The 12,186-nt window shown below is 50.4% G+C and overlaps 1 protein-coding gene across 9 annotated transcripts in view; it reads left to right on the forward strand.

Annotated features, from left to right (window-relative positions):
• The window catches only part of LOC111939342 (protein CEPU-1), a 365,998-nt gene that overhangs the window by 333,506 nt on the left and 20,306 nt on the right, over nt 1-12,186 (forward strand). For all 9 annotated transcript variants that reach the window (XM_086860983.1, XM_086860984.1, XM_086860989.1 and 6 more), the window contains one exon: nt 6,258-6,383. In XM_086860983.1, the coding sequence (XP_086717109.1) occupies nt 6,258-6,383 (126 nt within the window). The remainder of the gene's footprint in view (nt 1-6,257; nt 6,384-12,186) is intronic.

Here is a 12,186-nt window from a genome sequence, read left to right on the forward strand (position 1 = left end):
CCCTCCGATCTCGGGGGGAGATAAAGGAATCTAATAAAGACATTCAGCATTTCGAGGTGATGGGTTTGACAAGCTTTGTATTAACCACGAGTCGTGTTCAAACTTTCTGGGGTGCTGTCAGCACGCTCTGGCTCGTCCCCACACAGGGATTTTCCCAAGGGTCTGATGGAGACTCCAGCGTGGAAGGAGGGGAGCTGGAGACCCTGTGTCCCCTGAGCAGGGTGTGACAGAGTCACTGTCACTTTGATGGTCACCGTGGAGGCAGTTGTGAGAGAGGCTGTCGTGCCTTGAGGAGAGGTGTCAATAATGCAAGAAAAATGATGCAGGTGTCTTAAGGATTCGAGATCCTTCAATTTTCTGCCTTTCATGAGGCGTTGCTTGGCTTGCAGGGGGAATCCCAGGTGGCTCGGGGTGCAAAAACTGGAAACTAGATCCGTGCAGCGTGTGTGGAGTTGAAAATGAGATCTGTCTAGACAGGGAGCTGAACTGCCAAACACTCCTTGTTTGGCTGCATTTCTTCATGGATAATAATGGAAAAACTTCGCTTTTATATCTTTCTTCTTGTTTTCTTTTCACTCAGCATCATTAGACTCATTTTAAAGGAGGCAACGAAGTCTAGAGCAGTGCCACATCTTCCTTCAGTCATTGTAATATGAACACAGAATTCTCCCAAACCTGAGGGAAGCATTCTGTCTCCTCTTAAAGCTGCTTATTAATAACCATGCAAAGAAGCTCTGGTTTGATTCCCCACAGGTGTGGGGCTTGGTGTCAGGTGTTTTCTTCATTTTTTTGCTAGGAAAAATGATGCAGATCCCTTCAGTGTGTTGAAAGCAGGGGAGTGAATCTAGTGAGGCAGTACACCTACTCCTTAGGGAGCTGCTCTTGACCCAGGCTTGTGACCTGGACCCATCCAGAAATCAGGGAAAAATCCTTGTGCTTGAGCCCCGACTCTCCTATTGTGCCACGTTTATTGTGGTGTATCCCTTGTTGACTGCAGCAGTAGTGCTGATTTATGCTGTCGTAAGTGGAATCAGATTGGGCTCCCTTTTGGCACTTAGCTATAAAGTTTGTCTGCAGAAACCCTGCTGTTTATGCGGTGAATTATACCCGCGTTCACAAATACTTTACTAATGAATGATTGGGAACGTCTTGTTTCCCCCTCCTCCTCTGAGTTATTATGATGCTGTGCTGTGTAACCTGCTGCAGAGACGGGTGTAAAAAATCTCATGTCCTCCAAGCTCCCCTGCAACAGGAGCTGTTACCTGTTTGGGAAATCATTTAGACACATTTCGGTGCCGTATGACACATCTCATTACGCCTCGCTTTAGAACGAGCAATTGTCATTAGTTATTTATTAATTGCTTATTAAGGTCGTTATGTATGTCTTCTTTGTTTCCAGCCTTCTTTCTTCATGGCTTTGGTTGCTGCCAGGTTTGTGAAGAGGGGGAGCAACCCCTTGGCAAAGGGATTGTGCTGAACCTGGGGAGGGGGCGGTGGTGCCAACCCAGGGTGCAGGCAGCCCTGGGGAGCAGGACAGGCACCCACAAGGGGTTTGTGTACAAATCTTGGTGGCTGAGCAGGCTCTGAAGCTGTTTGCTCTTCCTCACACCTTTGGACAGGCTCAAAACAGCTCCTGATATGATGGAAGGATGATATGAAGCAAGGATGATATGATGGAAGGACGATATGACAGGAAGACGAAGGCCTCTCTGCTTTTCTCTTAACTATAATTGTGTTAGAGCAGCACAAACTGATTTAAAAGCCCATTATAATACACCTGCATTTGAAGGCACAGGGCTCTCAATTTGCTCCCTAAAGGCAGAAAGCTTTGGAACACCAAAGAGTGTTGAGGAGGAAGCACCATGGAGGTGCCTGGCACTGTGGCAAGCAGCACTGCACCTTTTCCTGACCTGGCAGCTACAAAGTGCCCTGGTTACAACCTGGAGGAGTCCTGGAGCTGGATGGGGGGTCCCTGCCTTGGGCAGAGCCTCAGCTGACTGAGGGTGGGCTCGGTTTGATTCCACATTGCTGGAGCAGGGATAGAACACCCAGGATCCCCCTCACCCAGTCCCAGTGGCAGCACCTGTGGCAGCAAGCTCTGTAAAACACAGGGAAGTCTGAGTGTGACAGCAGTAAGAAGCTGTTATGAAAAGCAGGAGCAGTGTCAGGCTGATGCTCAGGAAGCTGCCAGTGCACATCACAGATCGCCTGCAGAACGCAAGTCTGACTCTCCTTCTTTTTCTTTCTTTCAGACACTTTTATAGTTGTTCTTTGTTGTTTCCTTTGATTTGGAGCAGATGTTGCTCGTGCTGGAAGATGGAGGTTTGCATGTTTTATGAAGAGGAAGCAGGGCTGGGCTTACCAGGACAGACACTCTCTCCCAGGCTGTGCGAGGGGCTGACACCCCTTGGCTGGGACAAACACCTGCTCTGCCTCCTCCCACAACAGGAGGGTTTGCTGCTCTGGAAGAGTCACAAGTACATTTCTGCTGGCCTTGGCTCCCAAAAATGGGTAGAAGGGGGGTGGTTAAGGAAAAAAAATGCAATTGTGCATTGAAAAAGGAATAGACCACTTGGTGAAGCTCATTTGAAGTCCCTTTGTCAGTCTGAGGTGAGAGGTTGTTCAGATGCACCCTCCACTCAGTGTGGCTGAAGTTTGGGGTGCTGGGGTGTCAGGAGACAGAGGTGGGGACACAGGGTCAGGGAGAGGACAACCCAGACAAGCAGCACAGTCAGTACATGCCAGGAAGGTGGGAGGGGAGGGGATGATGATGGAGATGGAGGTGGCAGGGCCCAAGCATGGAGGCAGAGCTGGTGATGTTTATGCAGTGTGGGATGAGCTATAAAAGGCAGCTGGAGGAATAATCAGGGAAAGCCTCAGTCCTGCAGTGGGTGCCATGGCAGAGGCAGCAGAGGAGGTGGCAGAAATGCCAGGGGAGCCCCACCACATCCCCAGGATGTGAAGATCTGTGTGCAGCACTGCTGTGGAATACAGTCATGGGATCTGTGAGCTGTGCACCTGTGCTGGCTCGGGAGCGGGTGTTTGGAGGTGAAAGCAGAGAGGGGAATATCATCTGTGCCAGTGGCAGGAGGGCGTCTGTGCGCCAGGGAATAGATGTGTGTCGGCAAGCACATATGCTTGGATCCAGAAAGACATCTATCACCTGCCTCAACACCCTCGAACGTGGAGCTCACCATATGCTTTGGTTAAATATTTAAGCAAGCTGCTTTCTGTCCTGGGGACTCCTCGTGTGCAAGCGGGAACCGCGTCAGGGAGAACTCAGGGCATGCCCTGGGCACCTGCAGGGGGCTGAGAGCACCCAAAAACCTTCCCCAGAGCCGTGGCGAGGATGGAGGTGGAAAAAAGAAGGAGCTGGATGAATAAAGCACCAGCCTGCCCCTGGGGAAATCTGTGCAGTGTCACCGGAGCAGCTTGGCCAACACTGCCATGTTTAATCTCTTCCGAGCAAGAGAGATGCTGAGCACAAAAGGACTGCCCGCAAGGAGAGGGCTCCCGCCTGGGAAGCCTGCATTTACTTAGCTTTATTTATTTATTCATTCCCAAAGGGGCACATCTCCATCTGCTTTCGGCTGAGGAAATGTCTCCTCTGCCCTGCTGCTGCAGAAATGCCAAGTGCTGGTGGAAGTCCTTTAATGCAGAGGGAAGGGAAGTGCTGGTGACTGTTAAATAATATTAAATATATACATGGATCATTTATTTATTAAGATTTCCCTCCCTAGTCTGGTAAAAGCCTTACAAAACACCTGTTTTGTCTCTAGAAAGGCATTTGGAATAGTTTGTGCGGTTAAATATTCAAATATTTAATTAGCATACAATAACCACCGTGTTAAATCCTACCACTGCATAGACAATTCCAGACTTAGTTAACAGCTTCAGTGACGTTTCTCTGGTTTGCTTCCCAGATGTTCTTGCCTCCTCTCATTCCAGATGGGGCACAATAAATTGCATCTCCCACAAATTGTCCTGAGCTTGCCAGAGTATGGTGAACCTTTCCCCTGTTGCATGAGCAGCTCAAGCTGCTTTTTATAGAATTATGGAAAGGTTTGAATTTGAAGGGACCTTTTAAGATGCTCTAGTTCCATCCCCTGCTGTGTGCAGGGACTCCAACCTGGCCTTGAACACTTCCAGGGATGGGGCAGCCACAGCTTCTCCAGGCAACCTGTGCCAGGGCCTGCCCACACGCATTGTAAAAAACTTCTTATACCTGTCCTAAATCAACCCTCCTCAGGTTAAAGGCATTCTCCTTAGTCCTATCAATCAAACACAAGTTTAAGTTGTTTTAATTATGTTTTATAACCTGGTCAGTTGATTTTTGTCTCTTGCCTGGGTGGGTGCAAATGGGCCTGTGCAGTCCCAGAGTAGCAGTGCAAAGTCTGACTTGTTTTTTTTTTAAAGCCTCTGCAAAACAAGCTGAATTGGGTCGATGTGGATTCAGCAGTTAAAAACATCAGAAAGATTCCTCTGTGATGCAGCAAACAGCACATTAAAGATGATGGATACTGCTTTAGTTTTATTAGGACTTAGAGCTGGAAGCTCTTGCTGCTTCCCAGACAAAGGTGGGAATCACTGCACCTCCTCTTGGCTCTTCCCACCTCTGCAAAATGACAATGGTAATACCCCCTTGGCCTATTTTTGTTGTCCAGACCATGTGCTCTGTGTTTTTAGAACACACATGGATTTCCTGGCTGGCAGACCCAGCCTCACTAGGAGCACAGCAGGGCAATCATAACGATGTTGTAATTAATTGCATCTCCTTGATGGACCTGGCCATGGGCAGATCATTCCCAGCTCTGAGTGGTCCCACAAGGAATGTGCTGTCCCCTCAGTGACACTGAAGCATATGAATATTTCTTTAGGTGTTGTCTTTGTGCCCTCCATTGTCCTGCCCCAGAGCCCCCTCTGTTTGGGAGCAGCTGATCCAGAGTTGTTCTCCAGTGCATGATTAGCAGATTAGCCATCATGCCCAGAGCAGCAAAAAAATGAACTCCCAGAAGCCCTTCAAAACAGAGAATAATTCATTACCCACCTTGATTTCCACTTAAAATGTACTTTAACTACACTTCCAACTACAAACCCTAAATCACCATCATGTTCACAAAAAATCCATCATTTTTTATTTTATTGCACGGCACTGGCATGACATAATCCCTTCCAGAGCGTCTTGGAGTGCTTTACGGATCAATAAATTACTTACCTGCACAGCAGAGGCATTGCGTGCAAGGCCATTGCAGTCATTCCGGCTTGGAGCAGCCTGGGAAGGTGTGGGAGGTGGGGAAGGGAGGCTCAGGAATGGGGTCTGAGGCAGGATTTGGGGTGTTGGGCTGCAGCCCCAAGTAGGGTGATGGATGGGGCTCTCCCAGCCCGGGTGATTTGTGACTCTCCTGCAAAGCGCTGCAGCAGGGTGCCAGTCCCTGCGAGGCTCCAGAGAAAGCCTGGAAACAAACCCAGGAAGGTGATGGTCTTTATTATATTCTGATAACAGCAGCTGATGGCTTTTCCTCACACATCCCCACTGTAGATCCCCCAGGAACCCCAGCCCTCCCCAGCAGCCACATCGTGTCCTCTGCTCATACAGCAGCAGGAGCTGAGGGCTCCCTGTTTGCTCCTCATCCCTTCCCAGCCCCTTCCTCATCACCCCCATCCTGTCCCTGTGTCCCCTCCTGGGGCCTGTATCTGACCCCTGAGTGCTCTGGGTGGCAGTTCCAATGCAGGGGGACAGATCCACACAGAATTTCCCTCCCTGTGCATGGTGTTCGACCTTAGAGGCTCCTCAGCAAACTCTCTCTTCATGCCCAGCTCCTCTCGGTGCTCCTGTGCTTACAAGGGCCTGGCAGAGAGCCTGCACAGCTGCAGGAAAAGCTGCAGCAGTCTGAAAGGGGTGACTGGTGTTTTCTGAGGAAGATGCAGCTCTGCTGGGAACAGTTTGTCATGGCTGAGACAAGGGATGCTGGAAGTGGGGTAGGAAGAAGTGCTGTCTCACACCACAGAGGAGCTTCTCGAGCCTCCCTAAAATGACTGAATCCCCTCTGGCTACGGTTTCTTCCCACTTCAGCTGTGTCTTCTCTGCCCCCTCTTTTCCCTGTTTGTTCCTGCCAAGTCAGATGAGACTGATGGGCTTCTGCATAGACTGTCAAAGCAGAGGGAGGATGGAAATTCAGCCTCCTTCACCCACAGTTTGAGATTTCACTTGAAGCAGAACCAGTTTCATTTGCCTTCTCCTCTTTGCATCATTGCAGTGTCTCCAAAAATCATCGAGATCTCTTCTGACATCTCCATCAACGAGGGTGGCAACGTCAGCCTCACCTGCATAGCCACGGGCAGGCCAGACCCAACAATCACCTGGAGACACATCTCACCCAAAGGTAAGGAACAAACATCACCAGAAATACTTTGGGAAGGGCACAGCACTGTTTGTGAGTGGCTGGGGAAGGGTCAGTGGCTCATTCTGCTGCCGGGAGAAAGTGAAATGCATCAAAAAGATGTGACTCAACACAGGACTTGGTGACTTTGGTGGAGGAACATCCATCCTGGTGCTCTAGAAGAGGAGCTGATGGTTTTGGTCCTGTGGAGGACTGGCTGCAGGTGCCAGGTTGGGGTTGTTGCACTTGGATGTTTATAGAATCAGGGAATACTATCCACTGGAAGGGACAGGCAAGGATCATGGAGTTCCTGCATGGGGCACTCACATTGAACATTGATTGCGCTTTTCTGGCCATGTTTTGAACATTTTTCAGGCAATTCTTACAGGTTGCTTCAAAGGAGGATTGTAAATAGTGCAAATGAGCAGGAAAACACACAAAGCATTAATTGGTGGCCTTGTTAATTGGTTAGCAAACCCTCAGCAGAACTGTGTGGGTGTGACTGCTGGGAAGCAAATTCCCAGGCGTGCAGGACCGTGTAATTTCAACCCCCTTTCCCAGCTGCTTTTTGGCATTTGCTTTGCATTTTGCTGCCCTGTTATCCCCAGGAGGCTGCGAGGTCCTCACGGGTGTGCCGGGGGTGAGATCCGCAGGCTCCGGGTGGGATGAGCCGTGCGGCCAAGCGGAAGCGCCTGCCTCTGATCCTCTGATCCTGTCTAAGCGCTTCAGTTCCACCTCAGAGTTGTGTTTCCCCTGAGGTTTTACCAACGTGGGCTGTTGTTCCAGACAGCTGCTTCAGGCTCTCCTCGGGGACACTGGGCCAGGCTGTCCGGCAGGAGCCGATGCAGGGGCGGCAGTGACGGCTGGCGCCGGGGCTGCTCTCCCTGCTCAGCTCCTGACGGGGCCTGCGGTGTCTCACTGCAGCTCCATTGATTTTTTGCTATTTGTCTGTGCTGGAGTGAATGGCTGGGCCAGATCCATCACTCTGCAAAGCCCAGAGCGAGCTGAGTCGGCGACATCTCAGCTCCTTCCCTGGACAGGAGCCTCTACAAACCGTTCTCCCAGAGCACATGTTGGCTTATCCACTGTGGGTGGTCTTGCTTCTGAGCTGGTGGCTTTGGTCAGGGTCTGTGCATGGATCCATGCACTCCTTCCCATCCCTGAGCGTCTCTCTATGGAATCAAAAGTTGCTGTCACTGTGTGTCACCACCAGGCAGCATTTATGGTCGAGGCAGTCCATGTATTCCCACCTTGAAGCCTTTTCTTCCTACTCTTCCCCTTGTCTACCCTGACAACATGTTTTTGTTTTGCTCAGCCTCCTCAGCACCTGTTTTTCACAAGCATCTTGTTTTCCCACAGCCCCACACTCCTTCCTACATCCCCTTCTGCTCCCCAGAACCCTCATCTCCCACATGTGCCCCTTTCTGTCTTCTCCCACATGCCATCCATCCTCTCCTAACCAGGCTCCCAGCTCCTGATGCCTCTGTCTTTCACAAGGGCTATTTTCTGTGTTTGCTGCCATCCAGCAGGTTTTTTTCCCCGGGGAATCTTTACATGCGCTTGAACCAGATGTTTCCATTTTACTTAGGACTTAGCTGCTATGGAAACTGAGGATGCACCAGGAGAGGAAGAGTGAGCTAATCAGAAATTACCTGTGGCGCTGTGTAATTTGCAGCAGCAGCTCTTTCCTGATTTTGGCCATGATTAGGCATTCTGCTTTCAAAACTCAAAGGGAACAAATGATCACAGAGATTTACCAGAGTCAGGTCTCCTGCTGATGGAGGGTGATGAGCCCAGAGGTGGCCCAGGACAACTTCCATGGTTGCCCATCTCCGTGGGCAGCTCCTCTGTTTCTAAGTCTGCCAAGCCACCAAGGGGAACCTCTACTTCTCCATTTTGCATTCACCACACACAGTAAAGATGAGGATCGGAAGCGTGAGGACTGAAATGAGAGCCAGAGAAAATGCATAGAGGTGCTATAGCAGATGCTGGGATGGTATCCCTTTTCCTAGCAGGATACATTTTTATTCAGAGTGCCAGAGGCAAGAAAAACCCAAAGTTTGCTGCTGGCCCCTCTTGGTTGTTGTTCTGCTGCTCATCCCATGGGAAGCCTCGAGCAAGCTGCCTCCTGTTCCTTCTCACTATCCTCCTCCATCTCGCTTGAAGTGGTGGAGAAAAAGGACAAGGGAGAATTGTTTGAGAGGATGCTGGTGCATAATTTAAGGCTTTACACAGTGGGTGGGGAGTGGCTCTGAGGGTGCTGCTTGGACAGGCTGTGCCAGCGCTGTGTGTGCCAGGCATGGCCACACGGGCAGCTGAAGGACTGGTCCCCACGCCGACACTGGGGAGTGCTGCTCTGTGCAAAGGCACTTCACGGGTTTTATGATTTCCTTGGCACCTGTGAGCACACAGTGCACCTCTTGGTGGGAAATGAAGCAAATAAGAGTGTTTGCTCAGCAGGGAGGGTATGGACAGGCCTTTCAGAGGATGTTCACCAGGAGCAGCCCAGCTCCCCAGTGACTGATCTCACTCAAGACCCTTTGCCAGCCCACCAGGCTCCTGTGAATGCTTGGCTATTCTCTGCTCCAGTGAATTTGCATTCAGGTAAACTCTGCTGAATTATCCTGCCTGCAGCTGTTGCCATGTTGTAGGAGCTGTTAAGCCCATTTTGGAAGCTCTGTTTGGTTTGGAGGCTGGAGGAGATCCTGCAGCTGGGATGAGGAGACCGTGTTCATGGTATAACTCAAGAGCTCAGTGAATCTGAGCAAGAGAGTTTTCTGCTTCTGATTCTGTGAAACACAGGCATGCTGGCCCTGGAGAAGTGTTTTGTGAGCCTGTGGCCAGTCCAAAGAAGGTGTGATACAGTCTGTCTTCTGTCCCTCTGCCTCACTTCTCTCTGTCTTATTTTATTTCTCCTCCCAGTAATGCTGTATTAACTCACAGCAGCTCCTGTTAAAGCAGCTGAACAGATTGAGGGGGGAAAAAGAAGTGAAGCTGCTGGAGTCACAGCTTCTTCTGCCTCAGTAAAGGAGGCTTAACAGCTTTGAGGCTGTGTCCTGGGCTTGGATGCTCCAGCTGGCATCACAAGTACCAGTGGAGCTGCCAGGCACTGGGGCTTCAAAACAGCTCTCTGAAACTACTGTGAGGTGCCAAGACCTGGCATGGGATGGGAGGGGGCAGCTCCATCCCTTCTTGGCACCCCTGTGGGGCCCAGATACTTGTGATGGAAATTAAGAGAGGCATCTTGAGGGTGAAGGGAGGGAGCAAAAAAAGGCAAATAGGGAGTAATGATGTAGATAACATCATGTGGCTTAGATATAACACCTGACATAAAGGCAGCAGCATGTGCCCAGGAGAGGTGGAAGTTGCATGGACTTGGACTCAGAGTCTGAAAGGCAGCTCTGTGTGTACCCATAAACATCCATTTTGCACCCTTAGGTGTTGAACCTGTCTGTATTTCCAAGGCTTTGGCTGGATTACAGTCCCCAGCCTTGTGGTGCCAACACTGTCTGTAAACTGTGGCGAGGTCTTCTAGCTAATAGCTTGGTTTTGGTCACTCAGGTGTTTCCATAGCTACTGGGCTTTTTATTTATTTTGGGGGGGGTAACTGATGTTGTCATGGCGATTGTCATACTGTCAGGCCAGTTTTCATCTCTCAGTGGAAGAAGGCTGGGATTTCTTGGCTGGGAAAAAGCACAGCATCCCGGGCCACCAGGCTCAGGGGGACGCCAAGACACTGGCAGAGAGAGTGGCACCGTGCTGAGCTATCCAGGGGATATTTATCAGCACTGCACATGCAAAACTAGTCATGCTACCCATTAAACTCAGGAAATGTGCCGAGGAATTGAAGTGAGGGATCTTCCAGGAGGGATGAAGGCTCAGCAGCCTCTTGTCCCAGGATGAGCAGGCACAGTTTAGCAGTAATGATGAAGAGTGGGCAGACAAGTGGGGTTATTGTGCCATGACAGGGCTAGGGGCACAAGGAAAGGGTGTGAAACTGGGTGTGTGCATGTGGATCCCTCCACTGGATCACCCAGCACTGCTCTGCCATGCACAGACATCCTGAGCCAGAGGCTCCATCCAAGTTGTCATCCTTAATGACCCTGATGGACTTTTCTGCCATGGTTTTATCTAATTGCTTTTTGATTTTTGCTGTACTATGATGGATTCTGGTGTGAGGCTTAAGACAGTGGCTGCCAGAGTAGGAAAGCATTATGGTTTGGCTGATGATGTATTTACTTGTAAGAGATCTGATCAAGAGGTTTCTGTGGCAGAAATCCCTCATTAATCTCAGGATTAAGCTGGGTGCTGAAAGCTGGATCCCATGTGGAGCCAGAGTTGTCATTTGGGGGGCAGGTGATGGCTCAGTGCTACAAGGCAGAGACTGGGAAGCTGCTTGGAAGATCCTGATGTGGCCACATGCAGGATATCCCCCATGATCAGCCCATTTAACCTCGGCAGCCTCCCTGGAAGAGGTACAGTGGCACTCCCTTGTCTCACAGAACTGTGGGAGGATAAACACATTCCAGACGTGAGGCACTCAGACTCAGCAGCAATCACAGCTTGTATATGCACTTAAGATAGATGAGACACGGTGGCCTGATGTGGCAGAGGTCTCATGAGATCATCTGTCTATACATCAGCAGCAAACCAGCAAAGGGACTCTGGGAGAAGTCTGGTATATTTGGATATATTGATTCACCCTGGCTCTTGGCAAGGCTTGAAACAGGAGGATGAACATCTGCAAAATATATCCAGCTTGAAGAGGTGCTCGAAGGGGACACATCCTCCCATCTCAGAGGTTTGTCCATTAAGCACATTGCCTGCCATCTTCATGCTCCCTGGAGAGGAGACAGAGGATATTTATAGATTGGACATCAGATCTGGAGCCCAGCTGGGAGGCACAGGGAGAAGGGGGATCCATTTGGGTGGGAAATCTTTGCCTGCTTCTGTGCTGCCTTGTTCCTGTCCTGACCAGCTGCACGTGCTGTGAGATTACTCCCATTAGCCCTCACATCATTAATGGAAGACCAGAGAGCCGTGTCCTCTGCTGGCCCTTTTAGCAGGGAAACACCTCTCAGAGGGAGCAGATGGTTCATGTAAGGCTCCTTCTGTGTTCATCCCGGGTCTTGTGTCTCTGCTCTGCCTCTTGCCTGCTTCGGAGATTTGCTTTGTGCCAACACAAGCAGTGTGTCAAAGAAGGGAAGAGAGAGATCCTGCTGTGAGATGGAGCTCAGAGCCCAGCCTGAGCTGTCAGCTCGGGTTGGGTTGGGATGGGATGGGTTGGGATGGGATGGGTTTGGATGGGTTTGGTTTGGATGGGTTTGGTTTGGATGGGTTGGGTTTGGATGGGTTCGGTTTGGATGGGTTTGGTTTGGATAGGTTGGGTTTGGATAGGTTGGGTTTGGATGGGTTTGGTTTGGATGGGTTGGGTTTGGATGGGTTGGGTTTGGATGGGTTTGGTTTGGATGGGTTGGGTTTGGATGGGTTGGGTTTGGATGGGTTGGGTTTGGATGGGTTTAATTTGGATGGGTTGGGTTTGGATGGGTTGGGTTTGGTTGGCCACCCTGCTGTACATGCTGTCCCACCTCACTTTATTGCATGTGTCCCTCCTGTCTTTTGGTGTCTGGGTGACTCAACAGAAGTTCAGCTGACCCACTTGATGGCCAAGCACCTTGTCCTCCTTCTGAGGCAGTTGCAGGCCTGGGCTCCGCTGTATTAACTGGAGCATTTCAACTGGCTCCAATCCTGTCGGCAGCTCAACCATCCCCTTGTTTACTGTTGAAATAATTACTGCTTTGCCATA

This window comes from Cyanistes caeruleus, chromosome 23 (assembly GCF_971803275.1).
Source record: "Cyanistes caeruleus chromosome 23, bCyaCae1.hap1.1, whole genome shotgun sequence".
Taxonomy (NCBI): domain Eukaryota; kingdom Metazoa; phylum Chordata; class Aves; order Passeriformes; family Paridae; genus Cyanistes; species Cyanistes caeruleus.